The sequence below is a fragment of the Ctenopharyngodon idella genome, chromosome 10 (assembly GCF_019924925.1).
Source record: "Ctenopharyngodon idella isolate HZGC_01 chromosome 10, HZGC01, whole genome shotgun sequence".
In the NCBI taxonomy this organism is placed as follows: Eukaryota; Metazoa; Chordata; class Actinopteri; order Cypriniformes; family Xenocyprididae; genus Ctenopharyngodon; species Ctenopharyngodon idella.
The window spans coordinates 12,246,730-12,268,945 of record NC_067229.1 but is presented as its reverse complement, the minus strand read 5'-3'; the positions used below and the strand labels follow the sequence as shown (position 1 = coordinate 12,268,945).

At 36.8% G+C, this 22,216-nt stretch overlaps 4 protein-coding genes across 7 annotated transcripts; 2 read left to right on the top strand and 2 right to left on the bottom strand.

The window, feature by feature from the left end:
- Nucleotides 1-1,608: 1,608 nt before the first annotated feature.
- On the bottom strand, nucleotides 1,609-13,466 carry rfxank (regulatory factor X-associated ankyrin-containing protein). Of its 3 annotated transcripts, none has more exons than XM_051909344.1 (8): nucleotides 13,132-13,466; nucleotides 12,881-12,992; nucleotides 12,711-12,776; nucleotides 12,527-12,627; nucleotides 12,322-12,447; nucleotides 12,146-12,212; nucleotides 11,991-12,071; nucleotides 1,609-3,449 (listed from the first exon to the last, which is right to left on the bottom strand). In XM_051909344.1, the coding sequence occupies exons 2-8, from the start codon at nucleotides 12,969-12,971 to the stop codon at nucleotides 3,415-3,417; spliced, it is 567 nt and encodes a 188-aa protein (XP_051765304.1). In that variant the 5' UTR covers nucleotides 12,972-12,992; nucleotides 13,132-13,466; the 3' UTR covers nucleotides 1,609-3,414. The 3 variants fall into 3 exon arrangements, with proteins under 3 accessions (XP_051765304.1, XP_051765303.1, XP_051765302.1); XM_051909343.1 differs by lacking the exon at nucleotides 1,609-3,449 and adding an exon at nucleotides 11,694-11,901 and having other exon boundaries at nucleotides 12,881-12,989; nucleotides 13,132-13,462; XM_051909342.1 differs by lacking the exon at nucleotides 1,609-3,449 and adding an exon at nucleotides 11,694-11,901 and having other exon boundaries at nucleotides 13,132-13,460.
- nr2c2ap (nuclear receptor 2C2-associated protein) lies at nucleotides 8,895-11,735 on the top strand. The gene is made up of 5 exons (XM_051909345.1): nucleotides 8,895-9,872; nucleotides 10,001-10,091; nucleotides 10,184-10,289; nucleotides 11,051-11,119; nucleotides 11,361-11,735. The coding sequence occupies exons 1-5, from the start codon at nucleotides 9,835-9,837 to the stop codon at nucleotides 11,480-11,482; spliced, it is 426 nt and encodes a 141-aa protein (XP_051765305.1). The 5' UTR covers nucleotides 8,895-9,834; the 3' UTR covers nucleotides 11,483-11,735.
- A 224-nt stretch (nucleotides 13,467-13,690) lies between the features above and the next one.
- Nucleotides 13,691-19,735, top strand: borcs8 (BLOC-1 related complex subunit 8). 2 transcript variants are annotated; one of them, XM_051909347.1, is made up of 6 exons: nucleotides 13,739-14,159; nucleotides 14,328-14,440; nucleotides 17,190-17,254; nucleotides 17,331-17,438; nucleotides 17,631-17,716; nucleotides 18,923-19,735. In XM_051909347.1, exons 1-5 carry the CDS (start codon nucleotides 14,123-14,125, stop codon nucleotides 17,692-17,694), a joined length of 387 nt encoding a protein of 128 aa, XP_051765307.1. In that variant the 5' UTR covers nucleotides 13,739-14,122; the 3' UTR covers nucleotides 17,695-17,716; nucleotides 18,923-19,735. The 2 variants fall into 2 exon arrangements, with proteins under 2 accessions (XP_051765308.1, XP_051765307.1); XM_051909348.1 differs by lacking the exon at nucleotides 17,631-17,716 and having other exon boundaries at nucleotides 13,691-14,159.
- On the bottom strand, nucleotides 17,824-20,954 carry tmem221 (transmembrane protein 221). Its single transcript, XM_051909341.1, has 3 exons — nucleotides 20,471-20,954; nucleotides 19,780-19,865; nucleotides 17,824-18,807 (listed from the first exon to the last, which is right to left on the bottom strand). Exons 1-3 carry the CDS (start codon nucleotides 20,758-20,760, stop codon nucleotides 18,305-18,307), a joined length of 879 nt encoding a protein of 292 aa, XP_051765301.1. The 5' UTR covers nucleotides 20,761-20,954; the 3' UTR covers nucleotides 17,824-18,304.
- Between the last annotated feature and the right edge of the window lie 1,262 nt (nucleotides 20,955-22,216).

The window sequence follows — 22,216 nt, the reverse complement described above, 5'->3', positions numbered from 1 at the left end:
TTCTTCTACTAGCCCTTGGGCGATTTAGGTCGAGCACCAGTGGAGTATTTAAACCAAAGTGGGCACACTTCACAAACCCTGCTGATGCAGGTCGTTTTTACAGTAGAACCAATAGCCAAGGGGATTTACTGCTCTATTCACAACGTACCATGACAAAGTGCAATGGCCTGACAACAGGACAGCGCTGCTGAGGTCTGTCATTTGCCAAAAGGTGATAGTAAGCCCTGCAGTTATACTATATAGAGATGAAGCTGACGTTGCTCCAGTTGTAGATCTAACCCAGAGGAAAATTGCACATGTGAGATAACTTGAGTCTTTTTCTGAGGATCAAAATCAGAGAAACAGGAGACTTAAAGAAATATCCCAGGTTCAGCAAAAGTTAATCTCAGGATTTGAGGCATAATATTGAATAAATGAATTTCAACTTATGCCTCTTTTTCTTAAAAGAAAAGAAAAAAATTGAGTTACAGTGAGGCACTTACAATGGAAGTGAATGTGGCAATCCGTTAACGTCAAAATACTCACCGTTTCAATAGTATAGCCACAAAACTTAACAGTATATGAGTGTTATATGAGAGATTTTCATTGGGAAAAAACATAGACTGAACTTTTCTGTGTACAGTTCTAACCAATTTTACAACTTTGTAGCCATTACGAAACCATAAACCCTAAAACAACTGTAAAAAATTATGATTTGAACCACTTTACGGCTCAAGTAATACAAGTTTTAACACAAGAATTAATGTTAGTGCATGTTTAAAATTATAAGATTCATATTTCTGCTTTTAAAAGCTCCCAAAAAATTGGCCCCATTCACTTCCACTGTAAACCTACCGTAATGTTTGCTTTTTATAAAGAAAACGAGGGACAAAAAACACAATCTCGACGCATCCGAGCTTTATAATGGCATTGAGCAATACCAACGAGTATGAGCTGAAGAAAGTGCTTCCATCCACATTCCACGTGGCTCCGGGGGGTTAATAAAGGCCTTCTGAAGCGAAGCGAAGCGATGCGTTTGTGTAAAAAAAATCCATATTTAACAAGTTATGAAGTAAAATGTATTGCTTCCGTCAGACCGTCTTCCGTATTCAAGTTATGAAGAAAGTGTAAACTGGCATCACGTCAGTTAAGTTTTTTCCGTAAGTTGAATACGGAAGGCATAGGAAGTAGCGTAAGCATTTTGAACAGCGAGAGTATTACACTTTCTTTTTAAGTAGTTAAATATGGATATTTTTTACACAAATGCATTGCTTCACTTCAGAAGGCCTTCATTAACCCCCCGGAGCTGTGTTTATAATGGATGGATGTGGATGGAGGCACTTTCTTCAGCTCATACGTGTTGATTCCCAGCTCGGATGCGTCAGAATATTTATTAATATTTCTCTGATTGTGTTCATCAGAAAGAAGAAAGTCATATACGACTTTCTTCTTTCTGATGAACACAATCAGAGAAATATTAATAAATATTCTGACGCATCTGTCAGAATATATATAATAAATATTAATAAATATGACGCATATGGCTTGAGGGTGAGTAAAGCTTGGGATAATTTTTTTAAATTAAGACCCCATCAATTAAAAAAAACTGCAAGAAAACAGACAATGCTTCAGCAAAGTTTAATAAACTTTGAAAAATGTTTCACTGACTACATATAATTAAAAATATTTCACATTTAAAATATTTAAATTATTTAAACTATGCAACAACTCAGTTTTTACCAACAATGTGAAATTAAACATTTCATCTCACTTAATGTCATAGTTTATACACTTTAATCCGGTATGCCATATCGTAGAGCTTTATAGCTACAAACAGCTCAATACAAGTACACAGGATGGATCAAGGTTAAAACATAACCTCTCTCGTATAACAATGACATGACTGGAATACAGCAAATAGACTGAAAAACCTGAACCTACCCTTTAGTCTTACCTCTCAATAGCGCTGCTGGCTAGCGTGGTGTCTAACTATGAAAATAACTTCTCAGCAATAGCTAAAGCAAAACACAAAAAAGAGACTGAAATTCCCTGCAATTTGGGCTGCTGTCATTGACAAGATCATAAATAAAATAGTCAATTATGAGGATTCTAATAAACATCGCGTTGCATGGCATTGTTTAGTTTTCAATGATTTCGCATTTTCTGCTCTCTTTTCCGCTGTCACGGAGCAGTCTGGTGACATGACAAAGAAAGCTGATCCTGATTGGTCCTCTTGTGTGCATTCAAAGTGCTAAATGGCTCATAGATAGAACCTTACAGAAACAAGTTAGAGTTCGACTTTGTAGACAGAACCTTGTTGTTTTCTAAAAAAAAAAGTCCCAAAACCAAAAAAAAAAAAAAAAAAAATCACATACTGTAAATAAGTTGTCTCAGAATAAGAATATGTGAATAACTCAATTTTGACCAAAATGTCAGATAGAACCTTGTATTCCAAGGGGACGAAATTCTGGTGATTGACAGAATCACTCCATTTAATCTCATTGCTGGTGTTAACAAGACCAGTCTTGTGATTTTTATCTCCAACAGGAAGAAAACTGCTTTCATCGTTTCAGTTATGGAAAATATGCACCTAGGCAAATACCTATAGTTGACAACCACATTTTAAAGCTGATTTCCCTTTAACATCACCATTACAAAGAATAAAACATCCATTAGCAACTGAAAGCTTTCTATTTAACAAACAGTGATTAGGGCACATACTGAACATTTCCTCGTCGTCAATCTTCTTTTCTGCGTCCATCAATCTTATTTCGAATTTAGTGCTGGCAGTAGCACACACCTTGAAAAATGACTGCCAGCCTCTCTAAGACAATGTACTGGAAAAGAGACAATAATCGAAATCTTTTGCTTGCAGTTGTAAGAGAATAAAGCACGAGTGACTGCACTTTGTAACGGAAGCAGCCGAGCATATTGTGCAAATGCTTCGCTCCTAAAGGGTTTAATTATGAGTTGCGCTAATATTGAAGCAGAAAATTCTGGTGCCGGGGACAAGTACGAGACTTGCCAAAAACCATGGAACGGCTCAGACATATCGCTAATTGCTCCAGAGCAAACAGATGTGTCTTCTATTTGGAGCTATTTTCAGCTTATTAAAGCACAGAGTGCCTTGTGGGACATCAAATGGCATTCAGAATAATTGATTGGCTGTGAATATTGTATCAACCTACGGCATGCAAAAAGAAAATGCCATCCATATATCATTCTTTGAGTGGTGATTTTCAACACAGAACAATGATTGAAAATCAACAGCAATATAACAGATTGTATGGCTTCTTCATGCTTAACATATTGCACAAATTGAATTTCACTGTAAAATGGCTGTAATTTATTGCAATATTTTCAAACAGCACTAAATGTTTTACTAACCAATCCTGTGCTTGAAACCACAAACTCTTTTTTTGTTGCTCTTGATTTTCAATGAATCTTCTTAAGTCCTGACCTTGAATGACCTGTAGTGATGGAAGAAACAAAGGTTTACGAAACTTTGAATCAACTGAACCAATTGCTTCGTAAAATGATTCACTGTTCCGAAGCTTTTTACGAACCAATGTCAAATGTTTTATTGAAGGTGTGATCAATTAAATGCAATAAACAAATCATTTAATACTATTAAATATGAATTGTCTTTAAATATGTTATTTTATAAAATTGTTTTGTGGAGAACTTTTAACTACAACTCTTCCTTTTTATCATACAAATGTGTCATTAAATGTCTACAAAAGTATAAATTTGATCTGAGATCAGGTAACTATAACTATACTATCAGGTAACTAAAACCATATAGACACCTGTTTATGGGTTCACAGAGATCATCCCCTTGCGGCAAAACAATTTTAAATTTTAACAATTTGAAACATTTTAAAACAGTTATGATGTAACAAAGCCTGAAATCATGTGAAATGATTCACAAAGATTTCAAAGCTTCACAAAGTGTGTTCTGAAAGCACCCATCACTAATGACCTGTGAAAAAAAAAAAAAAAAAAAAACCTCAAGACAAGCTTTAAAACATCCCATTAGAAAGAGTTCTTTGTGTGCTCATAAAGTGGTAAAAATTGAATAGATATTACTCATACATGAGCTGGAATGAAGTGTGGCATTGCAAGCATTTCATTTGCCATTTGTCTTGAAAGAAATTGTTAAATGAAGCAGTAACATGATTAAAAACTGCAAAGACTGCAAATCAGAATCAGTTGACTGAAAAGAGAGAAGCTTAACATGAAAGCAATTATAACAAGAGACAACTTTAAGTGTAAGTTTAAAAGAACTGTTCCTAACTTTTCTACAATGCATTCACTACACTGTACACCCTAATAAGTTAGCAGAACTCAAGAAATTGAGATAATCAGTTTTAAGATATAGATTTTCTTCTTCACAAGAATGTTTACTGCTCTTAACTTTAAATATTGAGCAATATAACTCATACAGTCTGATTATACTGTGAACTCTTCAGCTACTCTGGCCTCTATGTTGACCTGAATCAATAGCTGAAGTCTACTTTGACCTGAATTAAATTAATTAACATTAAATTATTATTAACATGTCAGTATTATACTTGTGTTATGTTGTTGGTGCTGGCTTTTTCTTTGAGGGTAAAAAGGATGGGGGCCTTCGACCCCACATAGATTACAGAGGCCTCAACAAGATCACTATCCAGAACTGTTACCCATTGCCGCTGTGGATTGCCGCTGTGGCCGCAAAAGCTGTGGCTTATGGCCACAGCTTTTGAGATAGTGCAGGGGGCTTCCATCTTCACCAAACTTGACTTGCGCAATGCTTACCATCGTGTGCACATTAGACAAGGAGATGAGTGGAAGACCACATTTAACACACCAATGGGGCACTATGAGTACCTAGTCATGCCCTTCGGCCTCACCAACGCTCCCACAGTTTTCCATGCTCTGATAAATCATGTTCTCCGAGACATGCTCAATCAGTTTGTATTCATCTACCTGGACGATATTCTAATTTTTTCAAATTCCATCTATAAGCATGTGGAGTATGTCAGGATGGTTCTTAGGCGCCTCTTCGATAATTACCTTTATGTCAAAACCAAGAAGTGTGAATTCCATGTGACCCAAGTACAGTTCCTGGGATTCATCAATAAGCCTGGCCATATTCATATGTTCAGAAAGTTCAAGCAGTCACTGATTGGGCCACTCCCTTGTCTGTTAAGGAGGTGCAGTGATTTCTCACTTTTACCGCAAATTTATTTTGAACTTCAGTTCTGTGGTGGCACCCCTATCTCACTAAGGGGAATAGTGCTGGTTTCTGCTGGGGTTCTGAAGCAGAGTCTGCCTTCAATGAACTCAAACTCCACTTTATTTCAGCACCCATTCTTACTCTTCCAGAAAAACTCTTCATTGTGGAGGTGGATGCTTCGGATGTGGGTGTTGGAGCAGTGCTTTCCCAGAGGGTGGAGGATAACAGACATCATCCATGTGCATTCCTTTCACACTGCCTTACACCTACAGAGAGAAATTACCATGTGGGAGACCATGAGTTATTGGCTGTTAAACTGGCACTCGGGGAATGGACACATTGGCGTGAGGGGGCCAAACACTCATTTCAAGTACTCACTGACCACAAAAATCTAGAGTACATTCAGCAGGCCAAGCGACTCAACCCTTGTCAGGCACGCTGGTCTCTATTCTTCAACTGTTTCAGTTTATGATATCCTACCACCCTGGCTCCAAAAATATTAAACCTGATGCTCTGTCACAACATGCAAGCAGTAACCAAGAAGATCCTATCACACCCATTATCCTGTAAGATGGGAACTGTAAGACAAGCTCAAGTCCGGGAACCAGACCCAGGAAGGGGGCCAGCCAACCTCTTGTTTGTCCCTAAAGCTTTTCGCTCCCAGGTTCTCCAGTGGGGTCACTCCTCTCATCTGACCTGCCATCCAGGCACTACTCACACCCTTGAATTCCTCCAGAGACAGTTTTGGTGGCCGACCATCAAGGAGGATACCAAAACCTTTGTAAGTGCCTGCCTCACATGCAATCAGCGGAAGATCTCTCATTGCTCACCTCAGGGGTTGCTCCATCCTTTCTCTATACCTCGAAGACCCTAGTCACACCTCTCCATGGATTTCATTACCAGACTCCCGTCATCCTAAGGTAACACCACCATTATGGTCATTGTTGACAGATTTTCAAAGGCTGGCAGATTAATTCTCAAATTACCCTCTGCTAAAAAGACTGCTGATCATTAACAATGTTTTTAGAGTCTTTGGCATACCACAGGACATTGTCTCTGATCGAGGCCCTCAGATTTCCAGGTTCTGGGGGGCATTCTGTCAACTTTTGGAGGCGACAGTGAGCCTAACTTCTGGATTCCATCCTGAATACAATGGTCAAAGAGAGGTTAAAACAAGGATCTGGAGACTACTCTGAAGTGCATGGCTGCCAATAACCCATCGTCCTGGTCGTCCTTCAATATGTGGGCAGAGTATGCCCACAACACTCTACTGTTCTCGGCTACAGGCATGTCTCCTTTCGAGTTCCAGTTTGGTTATGGCCCTCCACTGTTCTCAGACCAAGAAGTTGAAGTTGGAGTTCCCTCCGCACAGCAGTTCATCCATCGCTGTCGTCTGACTTGGAAGAAGGCTCGACACAAGCTTCTTAGAGTCTCTTTACATTACCAGCGACAGGCTAATGTTAGACGCAGACCTGCCCCCACTCTGCGTCTTGGACAGAGAGTCTGGCTTTTCACAGAAAAACCTTCCCTTACGAGTGGAGTCCCGCAAACTCTCCCAGCGACTCATTAATCCCACATTTCATGTCTCTCTTCTAAAACCTGTTTTGTCTTCTCCTTTTGCTCCGGCAGGTAAACCTCCCCCTTCCCCTTGCATCATTGGAGGCCAGCCAACTTACATGGTCCACCAAATACTGGATTCCCGTCGGGTGCGAGAATCACTTCAGTATCTTGTGGACTGGGAAGGCTATGGCCCAGAGGAGTGCTCCTGGGTTCCTGCCAGAGACATCTAGGACCTCAAATTAATTCGGGACTTCCACTCTCATAAAAACCGATCTTTCTGGGAGGAACGTCAGGAGCTCCTCCTGGGGGAGGGGGGGGTCCTGTCAGTATTATGCTTGTGTTGTGTTTTGGCCTCTAGAGGTCCTCATGGTGCTCTCATGCCCAGCTTACTCAACTTGTAATTAGTGTTATTATGTTCACATGTGTTTCGTTCAGCTGTGTGTATTTAAGTGACTCTGTCTCCTAGTCTCTTTGCTTGGTGTTTAGTTGTTCTGAAGCCAGTTGCCCAAGTAAGTGTTCTCTAACTCTGAGACTTTTTTATTTCTCTTGCCTTTGGATTATATCTTTCTTTGTTTTATTTTTTTGTGGACTTTCTTCTTTGGTGGTTTTTGCTTTAAGATATTTGGAATATTTTTGCGGACTGCCCTTTTTGGATTGGTTTTGTTACTTGAAAATTACTTTTTGCTGCTTTTGCTTCAGCTGTGGCTTTTTTGTTGCTTGAACTTTTATTAAAATAATTCTGCATCTCAACTTCTCTTAAGTGCGTCTTACTATTGGTTTCTACATCCTCCAGTGGCTCAAGGATTAAGAGTCTGACTCTCACACCAGAGACCCGAGTTCAGGTCCTGGCTCTGACATAACATTAATTTTCCTTGAAACAAATGTGAATATTCATTTGGAAATGAGGGCTGATGCATAGTTTAATTTGCAGGGGGAAAAAACAGCATGTTTTCTGTTTTTAAATAATTTCTGTAAAATTCAGCTTAAAATGATCAAAACACACAGATTTACCATTAACATAAACTGGAAAAGAGAAAAAGCTTGTCTATAACATGACACATGGCAACAATTGCTAAGTAAGGATTGGTCAGTAAGTAAGGCGGAGCTTAGCAAAGGGTCAATTAGGTAGTTTTTGATAACATAACTGCCAGCCATTTCACAGTTATTGTATAACATACAGTATAGCAAAGATTTGTGTAGTCTAAGTATTCCAGAATTCAATTGTTGCTTTTATTAAGTGCAGATAGAAAGTGCTCCTATTATGCTATTTTAAAAGTTATTAATTTTGTTTTGGAGGTCTCCTATAACAGGTTAACATGCATCAAAGGTCAAAAAAAGGCTTTCGTTTTCTCAAAATATACATTGCACATCAATGAGATGTTGCAACTGTATGAGATGTTGCAACTGTAATTCCTCTACATCAGCATTAACAAGTGTATGTCCATCAACAAACCGATGTGTATATTTCTAATTTATTGCGAAGCACATGTGGGAACTGCATAATTAACTGTATCAATAATAGTGTTAGCCGAGCACTAACGTGAATGACTGATGTAACATTAAAGTTTGTAAAACAAATCTTGCTCCATCCTTTATCATTACTCAGACTAGTTAGAACGACAGATAATCTGCATTAATGGACACAATTTTAGGTAATAGTGGCCAACAGCTGATTTGCAGAAGTATTTGAGTAAGACAGTGAAAACGTGAGTTAGCTGGAGACATACACAATATAGACAAAACTAAGTATTTTGAAAACCCAGTAGAAAATATATACATCAATAATTAATCATATGTACAGGCTGTGATTCTGAGGAGCAAGTTAGTCCAAATAAAGTGGCTATTGTCCAATCTTTGGACAATTCACATAGTGTTTACAAAGAGAAATTGCTTTTTTGAAAACAGTGTCTTCTCGACATGTATACAACAGGAACCAGCTATAGCATTTGAGGGCGGGTCAAAGTAGAAGTTGTTCGTGAGCAGCCAATGAACACCATAAGCGGGCATTAGGCAAATGTGTTACTTTGTGACGTGTGGCCGTCACAGAAGTGGGATTTGAATTCCTAACGACTCATTTAGGCTGTTCAGAGTCGATTCTTTCTTTTGAGAGACAATAACTTTATTTATTGTGCACTTTCGGCTTCACAACTTTGCAGATTGTTTACATTCACAGACAGCTACATTACACATTGCATAAAAGGTAATATTCGAAAAAGCATAATATGGCACTTTAAGACCAAATCAAACAAACTGGAGCTATTTATAATCTTGTCAATTTTCTCTTTCTCTGATCTTGCTTCTATTTACAACAAGAAAGAACATTTATTCCAAAAATAGCCAAATGCAGAGTTTTAGATTAAAGCTGTAACTGATGCAAATAAGAGAGAAGATTGTGACATCAAATGTTCTATCAAGTCACAGTCATAAATACACAGGATGTATTGCCTCAAAAAAAAAAACCATAAACAAGTCTAAAATTATTGTCATTTTTTTCTACCATAAGATTCCAGTCTAAGACTCTAAGTGTTGTTCCTAACTGGTTTTGCTTTAGGTTCCAGATTTTACAGACATCAAGTGACAACAGCTGTCCTTTAAGATTAAAAACTGAAATGTATTTATATTAGGCTACCATGAACTGCATGAACTCAACAATATGGAAAATTAAAATGAGAGGGAATGACAAGAGAAAGGTCAAAGAGAAAAGGAACAGCGTTATCTGGAATCTGAATTGAATGTAGGCTAAGTCATATTATCCATTACCTTGGTTTTCATAATTTCCAAGGCAACATGTCCATGTTGGCATCTGCCTAACTGGCTGCTTCTGTCTTAACAAATGATTCTGCTCAAAAATACCGTTGAGTTTGATTGGATTCTTGATGATATTTTCATCCGGTTCTGAACTGTTCACGCGCAATTGAGACCAAAATTGACACATAGGAAATGACTCTTCAGGGCTAGCCATTGGAAAAGCGACACTGACATCTAACGGTAGAGAAGCGAATTACACACTGCCCTCACTGTCGTGAAATTACGCATGTCTGTATTTTGCCCACAGTTGAAAGGTCGATTCGAAGATGGCAGAGTCATTGATTTGTAACAACACACAAAGCAGGTAAAAACGTGGGTGTTTCATATTAGTAACATAAATATTAACTAGGTCTATACTTTTTTTTTTTTGTAAAACACATACTATAACAACGCAGTAGGAACAACAGCGTAAACGAGGTTTCTTACACACAGGGTGAGTTCTGTGCTAAACAGAGATGTCAAACAGTTCGGAAAGAAGTTCATGTTTGATTCCAATGAGGAGACGTGCTGGAATTCTGACCAGGTAATTTTGCCGAGATGGTGCGACGTTATTGCCTAACAATTGTGGTTTTCTCATCCTTGTAACCCTTTTTACTAACGTTTTTTTTTTAATAGGGTGAATCCCAGTGGGTTGTCTTGGAGTTTCCACAGTCTGTGAAAGTATCAGAGCTCAGACTACAGTTCCAAGGAGGGTTTTCAGGAAAGTCTTGTAAATTAGAAGGTCAGTCAACAAACAACAGCTTTTAGCGGTAACACCTTGAGAGATAGACCTACCATGAGCTCCGAGGTTGTTAAGCGATGGTAGTAGACGGAATACTTTTTTTGTGATATTTACGTTGTTTTGAAAAATCGTGATTAACTACAGAAGTCCCATAGAGCTTTTTGTGTTTTATATGCTATTTTTGTTTTATTTTGTATTATCGAAAATTTCATACACGTCAATGAAACGGAAAGTTGCGATCATCTTTTCTTCCCTTTTGTGACTTATATCCGAGTGAAACGGCTTCTCGAACAAGAGAAAATGTCCTTGGCATGTCTTGGATTTAATATGGCTTTGATGTGTTGAGCTTTCCATGTCAGTTTCTCGTTGAAAATTGACTTGCATTTAATAAATAAACAAAAATAAAAAAAATGGGCGCGACTTGATTTTGTCCTTAGGAAATTGATTGCTTGTGTGATGTTGCTTAGCCTACATTTCAAAATGTCACACACTGCATTTTGTTGGTAATTTTTCTTAAATATTCTCACTCTGAATGTGCAAGATTGTGGAAGTAAAATTTGTCACAGTTAAACGCCTACGAAGAAACCACTTATGACATTACTTTAAAAGTGCCACTGTTGTGGTCTTTTACGAGAATACTGTAATGCTCATCATTGGACTAAAGATTAAATCACACATATACAGGCCTACAGGCCTGAAACAAGCCTAAAACAGTTATGTTCATATGAGTAAGAGCCATCTAAATGCTTTCTCTTCTACAGGTTCTGCCAAAGAAGAGGATCTCAAATATATTTTAGACTTCTATCCAGAGGACAACAACTGTCTACAAATATCCTTCCACATGGTGCAATATTTTTCTTCAGCACCTTCCATTTTTACTTCCACTTATAAATGCATTTAATCACCATATTCTCTCAGATTGACTGTCATTTGAACTCCACCAGAGTCAGTGGACATTTCCAGTGCAGTGGCCTTCTACACCTTGTTTTCTGTCCATTCCTGGCCAATGGCCTAATTGCCCTCGTCTTCATTTTATCCCAAGCATATAAAATCCTTGACTCTTCACCCACAGTTTTCCCATTCAAGATGCCCCTTTGGTGCAGAGGCTGAAAATAGTGTTTGAAAACAGTGCTGACTTTTTTGGAAGAATAATTGTTTACACATTGGACATCCTGGGGGAAAAGGTTTTGTAATGTTTTGAGAAAAGGACAGAGAGGAAGTATGAAGAGGCGGGAATGCCAACCAGCTTTTCCCCCAAGTTTTCACCTCTAGATGTGGAGTTTATTCCTACCTACTCACAGGGAACGCATCAACTGATGCTACTTTTGATCACATCTAATTTCTACAGAGGTTCTACAGATTATATTAACGTGCCTTTTCAGGTCAACACACATGAACTGCATATATGTAAAAGTGTTTTTTAATAATAAAAAAAGTAGAAAAACAGATTGTTCTTTATCTTTCATGTCAAAATAAAGTTCTACAGTATGCAGCATTATTGTAAGGTTGTAAAAGCATAATTGTAAGAGCAGTCCTTTGCTTCATGTGTTCTCAGGCACTGAAACTGGTCCCCGAAACAGCTTCAAAATGTGATCTTCAAGAAATTTTTGCACTGCAAATGAGTTGATAGACTCGTCATTGATTAATTAATAAAATAAACTGGATTATTTGCATATCAATATACTGTAAGGAATGACTTGCCTTTTTTGTGGCCCAATGCAACAGCAAGGGCAACAGGACTGTATCCAGAGTCTGCCTCAAATGTGATATCTGCCCCATGTCCTAAACACAAACTTGCTTTAGTTTGTCATCACAAATAGTAAAACAAAATGTGTGAATATTTTGAAAAGACTTACTTAGTAGAGCTTCAACACATTTTATGTGATTACCACGAACTGCATACAGAAGAGGGGTCCCACCATTCTGTGTTCAAAATCGAAAGCATGATTTGTTTTTCAGTAATGGTTGTGTAAAAAAATTTAAATAGTTTTTGTAAAATTTTCATCAAAATAAAAACGTATAAAGCTCATACCCAGTCATAGGAATCAATATCAATGTCATGTTGTAGGAGAATATTAACAATATCTGCAAATCCTCCTGCGCTGGCCAAAGACAGGGCACTTTCTCGTTCCCGAGCAAGTGTTCTTGGGTCTGCCCCCTGATATATGATATATAATATAATATAATATAATAATATATTGCCCGCTCTTGGTGGCTAAAAAATGTGTCTTTCTCACCTTCTGAAGGAGAAACTCCACCATCATTATCTCTCCAAATGCGGCAGCCCACATTAGTGGTGTGAAACCTCTCTCATCTTGACTGTCAAGCAGAGAGCTATCTGCAAGAGTACCGATACATATGTTATTCATTTATTTCAGCAAGTGTTGGATACCCTTATGTGTATTATTTATTTATGGGTACCTTTGGATAAATGTATCTCCAGTTGAGAAATCTCTCCATGGGCTGCCAGCTGATGAATTGAGAGGTCTACAGGACATAATTAAAACACAATTATGTTTAAAAAGTCACTATTTACATTTCTGCATTTGAAAAATTCGTTTCATGCATATCGAAGCAGGTGACAGACTCACTATCTAAAGTGGCCGGTCGGACTGTGACTTCATTTCCACGCTGTTTGTTCGTCAGAGTAGTCGAGTGGTTCTCGTCAAGTCTGTTTTCCATAATCACTGATCATTACACCTGCTTTAAATGTACGCAATTTAAAAAATAATAGAGAGAAATAGCCTAACTCTGATAAACAATTTTAGCACAAATTACTACATAGCCTATATTTTTAATACCAATATGAATTAATAAAATATGTGTCTTAGGAGTATCTTACCTTCGATTCCTTACACTTTATGAGCAAATACTATTATCTTAAACTTCACAGGCTTGTAAGATCACATATGCTGTTTTTGTTTCCTGATTCGTTTGCAAAAGTGAAACTGAAATAGGAGAATTGCATTGAGCTCAACACAAACCCGCAGATTCAAAGTCTGATTAAGTACTTTTCTCAATATATATTTTTTACTTTTGGCTGCAAACTTAATCGCATCCTTAACAATTAGTGTTGGAACTGTAGCTGGAAGTGGTTTTCGTGATCGATTCGGGGGGATTGAATGAATCTTTTAAGAATCGTTCGAGTTCTCTTTCACGCACTGACTCTTTAAGGCGCGTGACTGCTTTCCTGCCTTCAAAGACTGACTATAGCTGGAGCCAATAGCATTTGAGTGCGGGCTGGGGAGAAGCATTTCATTGGTCGGATCAATTGAATCAATACGCCCCCTTCACTGCGTAGATATTTTTAATCGGAATTTAATCTTTATTAGGCTGGGAGAATTATGAATGTGTACAGTGATTGATAACCATGCACTGTAACTATATAAAATGGCGTATGTTTGTTTGCTTGCTTGCTTTTTCAAGAGTTTGTAATAGTCAGCCCAGCAGCTGAAAAACAAATCTTCTTTATTGTCTTGTTTAGGGGAACGCTTATGATGCTTTAATTGTTATATACTCTTTCTGGGATCTCTTAGTAGTAGAGTTGAAAAACAATTTCAATAATATTTATTTGTCGGTATTTTTAACGAATCGTTCGATGACTCATAAATGTTGTAGTACATTTGCAGAAAGAGCAACTGAACGATTCAGTGAATGAATCTCTTTGTTGAGTCAATTCAGAAGATTCGAACTAGTGACTAGGAACTAGTTGTTGGGCTGGTGTTCCTACGGATGATGTTTTGGGAGCACAATCATAGGGAAACAGCGGTGCTGTGATAATACAGAAGGAAATTTATGTCGTACGTTTATTTTTTTGTATATTAATAATAAAAATGGAGGATCAAGAAATGCAGTTAAAAGTAAAAAGAGGTAACGTACCATAGCTAGATTCAGAATTCGTATGCATGTTGATTCATGTTTCATGAGATTTAATTTACATAACTGAGGTTATTAAACACCTTTTATGTGTTTAAATCTTATTTGTTACGAAGCTGACGAAGAAATAATGATCGCTTGTTTTGTTTATTTCTGCTACAGTGACTGATAAATTCACCGAGAGTATGTATGTGTTGGCCAATGAACCGTCTATAGCGCTTTATAGGTTACAAGAGCACGTCAGGAGATCCCTACCAGAGCTCGTGCAACATAAGGTGCGTTGTTTTTATGCGTTTGATTGATATTGCTTTGCCTATATTCAGTGCTGAGTAGATCACTTACAAATTTTAGTCCATTACTGAATACAAATTGCATAATAAAAACTGTAGTTAGTAAGGTAATCTATTACATTAATAAAATAATTCATTAAATCATAAAAAGTTAAACTATATAAGAAATGAATAATTTGAAGAAAAAAAAAGATGAAATATTTTATTTGTTTATGCTGTGCAGCCTCTCATAGTCACTTGACTAGACTGTGTGCAATTCTACAAAACTTTTGAGAAAGGAAAATTTAGGAGATAAAAAAAAAAGAATTAGGCAGAATCATTGAATTCTGAATAATATACTGCCATTTTGTGAATATTAAGTAATTATGAATTCCATAAAAAAGTAACTGTATTCTGATTATGAGTATTTTAAAACGTAATATAATCTAATTACAATTATTTAATTTTTGGAATCTAGTTATCTAATCCAGATTACATATAATAAGTTACTACCCAGCACTGCCTATATTAAAGGGATACAGACAGTACATTTGCCCAAACACTGTCATTTGGTAATTTTGAAAGATATTTGCGAGTTATTAACCTTTTAGCTTCTATATTAGAATCTAATTTCACTTTTTTTTCTTATAATAGTAAATGCCACAGTAGAAGCATTTCACTTTCCATTTGATACAATATAGAATACACACATGGCTCAAAAATACGGATTTTCAGGTGTTGACTTGCCTTACGACAAATATTATAAATGATTTTTTGCAGCATATTTTTATCTTTTATAACTTTAGCACTTATAAATTCACAGACTGATTTTACTGGAAGCAGTGTCCTGGAGTGTAATATATTACTGATTTGTTTATTATTCACTAAGGCTTTAAAAGGTTAGTTCACCCAAAAATGAAATTTCTGTCATTAATTACTCACCCTCATTGTTCCACACCCGTAAGACCTTCGTTCATCTTCGGAACACAAATTAAGATATTTTTGATGAAATCCGAGAGGTATATGACTCGTCCATAGACAGCAATTTAACCACCACTTTCAAGTTCCGGAAAGGTACTAAAGACATCATTAAAATATTCTACGTGACTGCAGTGGTTCGACCTTAACTTTTTATGCTCAAAAACAAAACAAAAATAATGACTTTATTCAACAATATCTTCTCTTCTGTGTCATTCTCAAATGCTGTTTACGTTCAGCATTTCCAGGTTCTATGTCAGAACTCGGGCTCAGTATTGACGCCATTCACGTGAGAACCACAACGCACGGGTGTGACTGTGATGCTGACGCAGGAGCCGGCCAATAACGAGTCGCCGTTCTGACGTAGAACCTGGAAGCGCTGAACGTAAACAGCGTATGATTTTAACGATGTCTTTAGTACCTTTCTGGACCTTGGAAGTGTTGATTATATTGCTGTCTATGGACGAATCATATACCTCTCAGATTTCATCAAAAATATCTTAATTTGTGTTCCAAAGATGATCAAAGTTCTTACAGGTGTGGAACGACATGATGGGGGGAACAATGACAGAATTTTTATTTTTGGGTGAACTAACCCTTTAAAGACTTCAATTTCAGCACAACCTCATCTGTTTTAAGCAATTATTAAAAACTCTTCTTTTTTAAAATAGTCTATATTCAGGGGTATACATAAGTGGTACGCAGGTGCGCATGCGCGGTAAAAATAAACGCTGCGCACCAGAAACATGGAGGGAAGCGCTTTTGAGTACCAGCATTTTTGAGGACCGGTTCACAGGGACACGTTTACTTACTGGAGATGGAGATTTTTCTGCGTCTCTGGTAAGATAACAATCTTGATAAGTGTGTTCTTAGGTGTACAACGGATCGCAGTTAATCCGTGATCCGTACGGATAAGGTCCAACGGTTCAGCACGGATGTGATTTGCGGATTAACTGCTAAATTTACCCATCATAGAGTGAAAGTTTATCATTTGGACGTGTTTTGTCTCGCCAATTAACACATTTAAACGATTTTAAAAGCGGAAGAAGAGGCGAAAATCGTGCCTCACGAGCTGTTATCTGTGAGCACAGCCTCACACCCCCGAAACGCGCGCACGCAAGAGAGAAAGAGACGGACAGCACTCGAACACAGAATTAATTCCTCATTTGCGTTTACTTGCCCTTGAACGGACACATACACACAAAATTATGTCAAAATACCTGTCTCGGCAAAATACCTCTCGGTTATGTCATAAATGAACAAGTTGAGAAAGAAACCGGATGTGTGTCAGGTTTTCGGTCCGTGCTTTCCTTCTTAAAGTGAAAATTAATGTTATTTAAAAAAAAAAAATCATTATTATCATCAACCATGTTCGAGAGAAAAGAAGATAGTGAGGAGAGCAGCCAGGACGAAAGTGATGAGGACAGCTTTTAGGATAAGTGTGTCACGTAAAGTGTGAATACCAAGCAACATCTCCAGGTGCTCCCTTGAGAACCAGACCAAAAAAGTTATGTGCACCCCTGTCTATACTGTTTAGTTTGACTTATGCTTTTTAATAGGGTGTTAGTGTTTTCTATTCTATGTTGTGCATTTGTTTTTATTATTATTATTGTCTTGTATTTACACTCTGTTCTTATTGAGCTTTAGGTATGAGAAAAGCACATTATAATTAAAATGTAGTATTATTATTTTGTTAGCCAGCTAAATAATATTTAACAATTAAACACATGTACATCCTAAGCTGTCTTTAGTGTTGTAATGAATTATGAATTTGTAGACAGACATGCAGAGCTGGGAGGAGCAGAGTCAGGGCGCAATCTACACTGTTGAATATGCATGCAGGTGAGATTTCCGATACATAAACAGACAAATTGATTATTTATATTATGTACATACTTCATGGCTGTTTTTCTTTCAGCGCGGTTAAAAGCATGACAAATAGTAGCCTCTATTTCAAGAACATTGATGGTCTTCTGCGCCAAGCCATTTCACTGAAGGAACAGATGAGCAGCTTGCAGGGACGAAGGTTGTAGTCACTATCCATTTTTAATCCATTCACTATTATTCTTTTCTCTTTTTTTTTTTTGGAGTTTTATATGTCACTTCACTTTTAAATGTAAATGTGACATTTTCATGCTTTCTTCAGTTTTTCTTTGCTTGATTGCTTCATTTTTAATTTGCTCACTTTTTCTGTTTTTAAACATGCATGTGGCTTCAGTGATGTGAAACCTGCAATTAATCCAAATGATACACCCACACACACTTCAGTCACACCACCTTGACTCATGGAAATCTTTCTTCAAGGTTAGTTTTGCTTCATTTTTGTGTCTTTCTACATCACACATGCAGTGTTAGTAGTAATTTAGTGGTTTATATACAAAATTGTTGTTAAAAGTTCAGAAACTTTGTCATTGTATTTCATGATTTATTATGACACATTTTAAATACCAATTAAAATCGGTTTAATTTATTATAATGTAGTATATGTAATTTAAGTGTCATTTTTATAGTTGTAGTTTTCTGTAGCACATCACGTTTGCTGCAGTGCATTGAATAAACACATATAAACATGTATTTTAAGCAAAAGTAAAAGAAAACATTCATTATCCAATAACAGCTACACAAATTCTCAAGTATTTCAGTAGTAATTTCACAATATTATTTTAAAATTTAACAATTAGTGTGATTTCTAACACCTATAAGGTGATATTAAGTGTACAAAAAAAAATAGTTTTTTACATATTTTGCTTTAAATGTCACATAAATAATTGAGCCGCCTTCTAAGACAATAATGTATAGACATTATAAAGTGCTACATATATATATATATATATATATATATATATATATATATATGGCACTTCATATATAGCCACATAGATGTGATACTATTCATACTAAAGTTGAATCCTTGACCGTGGCTTTGCGAGCTAGTATAGATCTCATCTCGCTGTTGACGCCGTTCCAGGGTTTTGCCTGTGTGTGAAACAGGCCAGAGTCTGTCGAAAGTGTCCGGTGTGTCCGTCCGCTCCCACCACCACTGTAGCCATCCTTATCGCTAGAGTGAACGTGAGGCCCGTTGGATGGTGAGTACTGCGATTTAGGATCGATGTGAGCAGGGTTGATGAAATGTCTATGAAGGCTGGCTAAGCTGTGTTGCCTCCTTGGCTTTTCCGTAATGCTTAGGTTCGATGTATGGATTCCAAGGCTGTTTTCAGGGTCGTTGTGGTACATGGTGTGGGTGTGTTCCCTACGGAAGTGTTTGGCTGTATGTGCGGCCCGTATTAGGGAGTGAATAACGATAAGTAGCAGAATGAGAACACCCGAGGAGAGCACGCACACACTGGCTATGCCGGTCTCGACTTCAAACACCAATAACATGTAAATAGACATGGCTGTGAGGGGGAAAAAATCAAATATTAATGTCAAATCACTCCATACTATGACTTCTGAATGATAAATATATACACTAACATATTGTTTGTTTGTTATTTTTGTTGTTTTTTACAGGAAAAGAGCTTTGGATCCTGGCATGCTTAAGGATGGAGGAGAAAAGCACAGCTCTGGGATATAAACTTGATCACTGATGAAGAACTGGATGAAACCATATGCCACTTTCACTTGGTGCCACCACGTCATATTGATGCTACTTTAAAGTATGGAACACCATTTACGAGTTAAAAATAAAAAAGTTAATTTTTAATTTAAAAATGAGACGAAGTCACAGTGTGAAATGTAAGGTCAGTAATATTGTGAGTTGTAAAGTTGTAACTGCAAGGAAAATATCACAATTGCGAGATTTAATTTGACAATGTAATATATAAAGTTATATTATGAGATTTAAAGTCACAATGTGAGAAGTAAAGTCACAGTTGGGAAATATAAAGCTGTAACTGCAAGAGAGAGAGAGAAAAATCACAACTGCAAAATTTAATAACTTTGTGAGATGTAAAGTCACAATTGGGAAATATAAAGTTGCAACTGTGAAGAAAATATCACAGTTGTGAGATTTAATGTTACCTTGCGGCATATGAAGTCACATTTATGAGATATAAAGTCACAACTGGAAGATATAAAATCGTAGTTACCACTATTTTATTTACTCTTAGATGGAAATGGGCTTCCATACTAAAGAGCCAAAAAGAAAAAGATGACATCTTTTTGTATAAAAGATGTAAGGATTGGCGTATAATATTTATAAGCTGCTTTGGGTGTTTTGGTTACAGTTTATTCATATTTTGCACCATACATCTACTTGTTCTATGTTCTGTAAATGTGTATATTCTGAATTGAATAATTAAAGTTTTTCAGTTTAATAATTTATGTTTTGACTTTTCTGTGACTTTTCGGTTTTCATGTGCACTTACCAGCTAAGTAAACTGAAACTCCAAGGCAAAACAGTCCAATGGTCACATGCCGGACAATCCTGCTATCCAATAGAAACCAATCGGCCCTTAGGATATAAACAAAATAAGTTGTGAGGACTAATAGCAGGACCTCAATTTGCAAAACAAATAGACGGATTTCAAAGACCTGATAGAATATGTAAAGCAACAAGTCCTTTGTACTTTGAATCAGAAATCATTTAAAATGTTAAAAATCTGGTTTATAGCTTAGAAAAAGGTTCTGGAGCTCAATATGACATTCAAAGGTCCAGTAAATGTCAGTTATGTTTGATATACAATGGCCCCCAAAAGTATTTGGATACCTGAGCCACAAATAAGCTGAACTTTCCTGAGTCATTTCATTTCAATGACTTTCAAGGTGATTTTTAGGATGTATGAAGTCAATTTACCTCACATTCACTCAGGTGTGATTTATCACATGTACTATGGAAATGTTCCACTCAAGTTCTACAACCACAAATGATTTTTGTTTCCAAATCCAATTTTGTCTGAAGAGTATTACTGTGTTATAATTTGAGACCTAACAAACTTTTCTGGGTATTGTTTTGCTTGAAAAGTGAGCTTGTACTATCGCTCTTTCTTATGTCACTCACTTGGTTCGATATTCTGTAATTAGTTTATTAAGTAACTACATAGGAAGTTTCTCCATTACCTTTGTGTATCTGGTTCTCCTCGGCATATTTCAGTCGCGAAATAGCTGTGAAGCAAACACACAACAACTGAGCTCAAGTTGAGTGTTAGGGACAAGGCTGAGAGGACCGTAGAAACAGGTATCAACACGGCTGTGATCTCACTCGACACGAAAGTAGGCGAATCTTTTATAGCAGCCTGTTGCGTTTGGAGCTGGCAAATCAAAATGACGGATAACGCGGACATTATTGCGGATAAAATCCCTAAAAACGTGAGTACCAAGAGAGAACGCTGACTGTAGGAATGCGTCATGTCCGACAGTGAATAAAAGTCCGATTTTCTACACAAACAAACCCCTAAACCCGCAATAGTCCATCAAAAATGATGTTTTTCCACTTTTCCTCGCTATCTTCTCACTATGTTTTCTGTTCGCGGTTTTCTTGAGGCGCAAAACAAACGATGCGCGAGAGGCTGCTGTGGAATGCGCGTGCTCTCGTGCCGCTGTTGTTCAGTCAGAGCATGTGATCCACTTTAAATCCCCAGATTAGAAGCATTTTCATGCAACAATGGACTTTTTATTTGGATTTATTCGCCTAAGACATACCACAACTTACTCGTCCTGCACTTATTTGGCCTTTGAAAAGTTTAAACTTCTCTCAAGGAAGCAATGCGCTTACTATGCCATCTAAGTTTTGTTATCCAGTGCATGCAACAGGTGTAAAGCACTAATTAAAGTCTATTTGCGTGCATCAGCATTAGCGAAACAATAATATTGTTATTATTAACAGTAATGACAATATTATTATTGTTAATTATTTAAAATTATTTTATTATAATTTTTATAAATTTGTATTATTCTCATTATTATTTAGTTCTTAAAATGTAGAGCCTAATATATTTTAACAAGTTTGTGTTGTTTGTCAACAAACGCAATCGAGAATATGGTCGAAGTTTCCCCTATTTTGCTTTATAGGACTATATAAAATAAATACAATATACTATAATACACAGTATTTAAAAAAAAAACTTCATCAGCAGCAACAAATGACTTTTTTTATTTCTATTTTTCTAAAGCTAGTTTTTCTTATTTTACGACTATAAACTTTCTAGAATACTTTTTTCCCCTCATTCAATGGGTTTGAGTAAAATGGGCCAATTTGCATGACAAGTTCACCATAAAACAGTGCATATTCACAGCATCCACAAAAATATGTATATATAGAGAATCATTATTTTGCACAAAAATGAACTACATGACAAGAAAGATTGATTGGGAAGAATGGTTAGACCAGAGTCTGAGAGCACTAAGGTATACGCGACCCAGTGGCTGCATTGTCTTTTTAATGTGTTTTGAAAGTGGTGCAAATAGAGGAGCAGTTGCTCCCTTTTAAAACTGATAAAGCTTTGCTTTGGTTGCCTTAGAGACGAGTATTGCACTCCAGAGCACGCTTAGTTAAGGCAATGGAAAGCTTTTTGAAGAATAGCTTACATCACAGTCATTCATGTTTTGATTTCTGAGAATATGCTTGATTTTAAGTTGATCTGAGCATTGTGACATTTTATACAAGCATCCTGATCAAAACGGAAAAACTGTCATCTTCACTCTTTTTTTTTTCTTTTTTCTTTTTGTATGTTACAGGTGTAAAAGCATTAAGAGCATCAAACGGTAGGCCTTTATTAGTAATAATCTGAATGTTTTATTTATGAATATAATTAAAAATTGCCATATATTTCAGTGTCATATCGTATTTAAGCTTAGTTGCATAAA

Coding starts and splice junctions, on each gene's coding strand:
- nr2c2ap (XM_051909345.1), top strand. CDS start 9,835: ATGGCAGAGTCATTGATTTGTAACAACACACAAAGCAG. Junction 9,873..10,000: donor TGTAACAACACACAAAGCAG/GTAAAAACGTGG, acceptor TCTTACACACAG/GGTGAGTTCTGTGCTAAACA. Junction 11,120..11,360: donor GGACAACAACTGTCTACAAA/TATCCTTCCACA, acceptor TCTTCACCCACA/GTTTTCCCATTCAAGATGCC.
- rfxank (XM_051909343.1), bottom strand. CDS start 12,971: ATGGAAAACAGACTTGACGAGAACCACTCGACTACTCTGACGAACAAA. Junction 12,448..12,526: donor TGGAGTTTCTCCTTCAGAAG/GTGAGAAAGACA, acceptor ATCATATATCAG/GGGGCAGACCCAAGAACACT. Junction 12,213..12,321: donor ATATTGATTCCTATGACTGG/GTATGAGCTTTA, acceptor TTTTGAACACAG/AATGGTGGGACCCCTCTTCT.
- borcs8 (XM_051909348.1), top strand. CDS start 14,123: ATGGAGGATCAAGAAATGCAGTTAAAAGTAAAAAGAG. Junction 14,441..17,189: donor CAGAGCTCGTGCAACATAAG/GTGCGTTGTTTT, acceptor ATGAATTTGTAG/ACAGACATGCAGAGCTGGGA. Junction 17,255..17,330: donor ACTGTTGAATATGCATGCAG/GTGAGATTTCCG, acceptor TTTTTCTTTCAG/CGCGGTTAAAAGCATGACAA.
- tmem221 (XM_051909341.1), bottom strand. CDS start 20,760: ATGACGCATTCCTACAGTCAGCGTTCTCTCTTGGTACTCACGTTTTTA. Junction 19,866..20,470: donor GGAGAACCAGATACACAAAG/GTAATGGAGAAA, acceptor TTATATCCTAAG/GGCCGATTGGTTTCTATTGG. Junction 18,808..19,779: donor AGTTTCAGTTTACTTAGCTG/GTAAGTGCACAT, acceptor TCCCCCTCACAG/CCATGTCTATTTACATGTTA.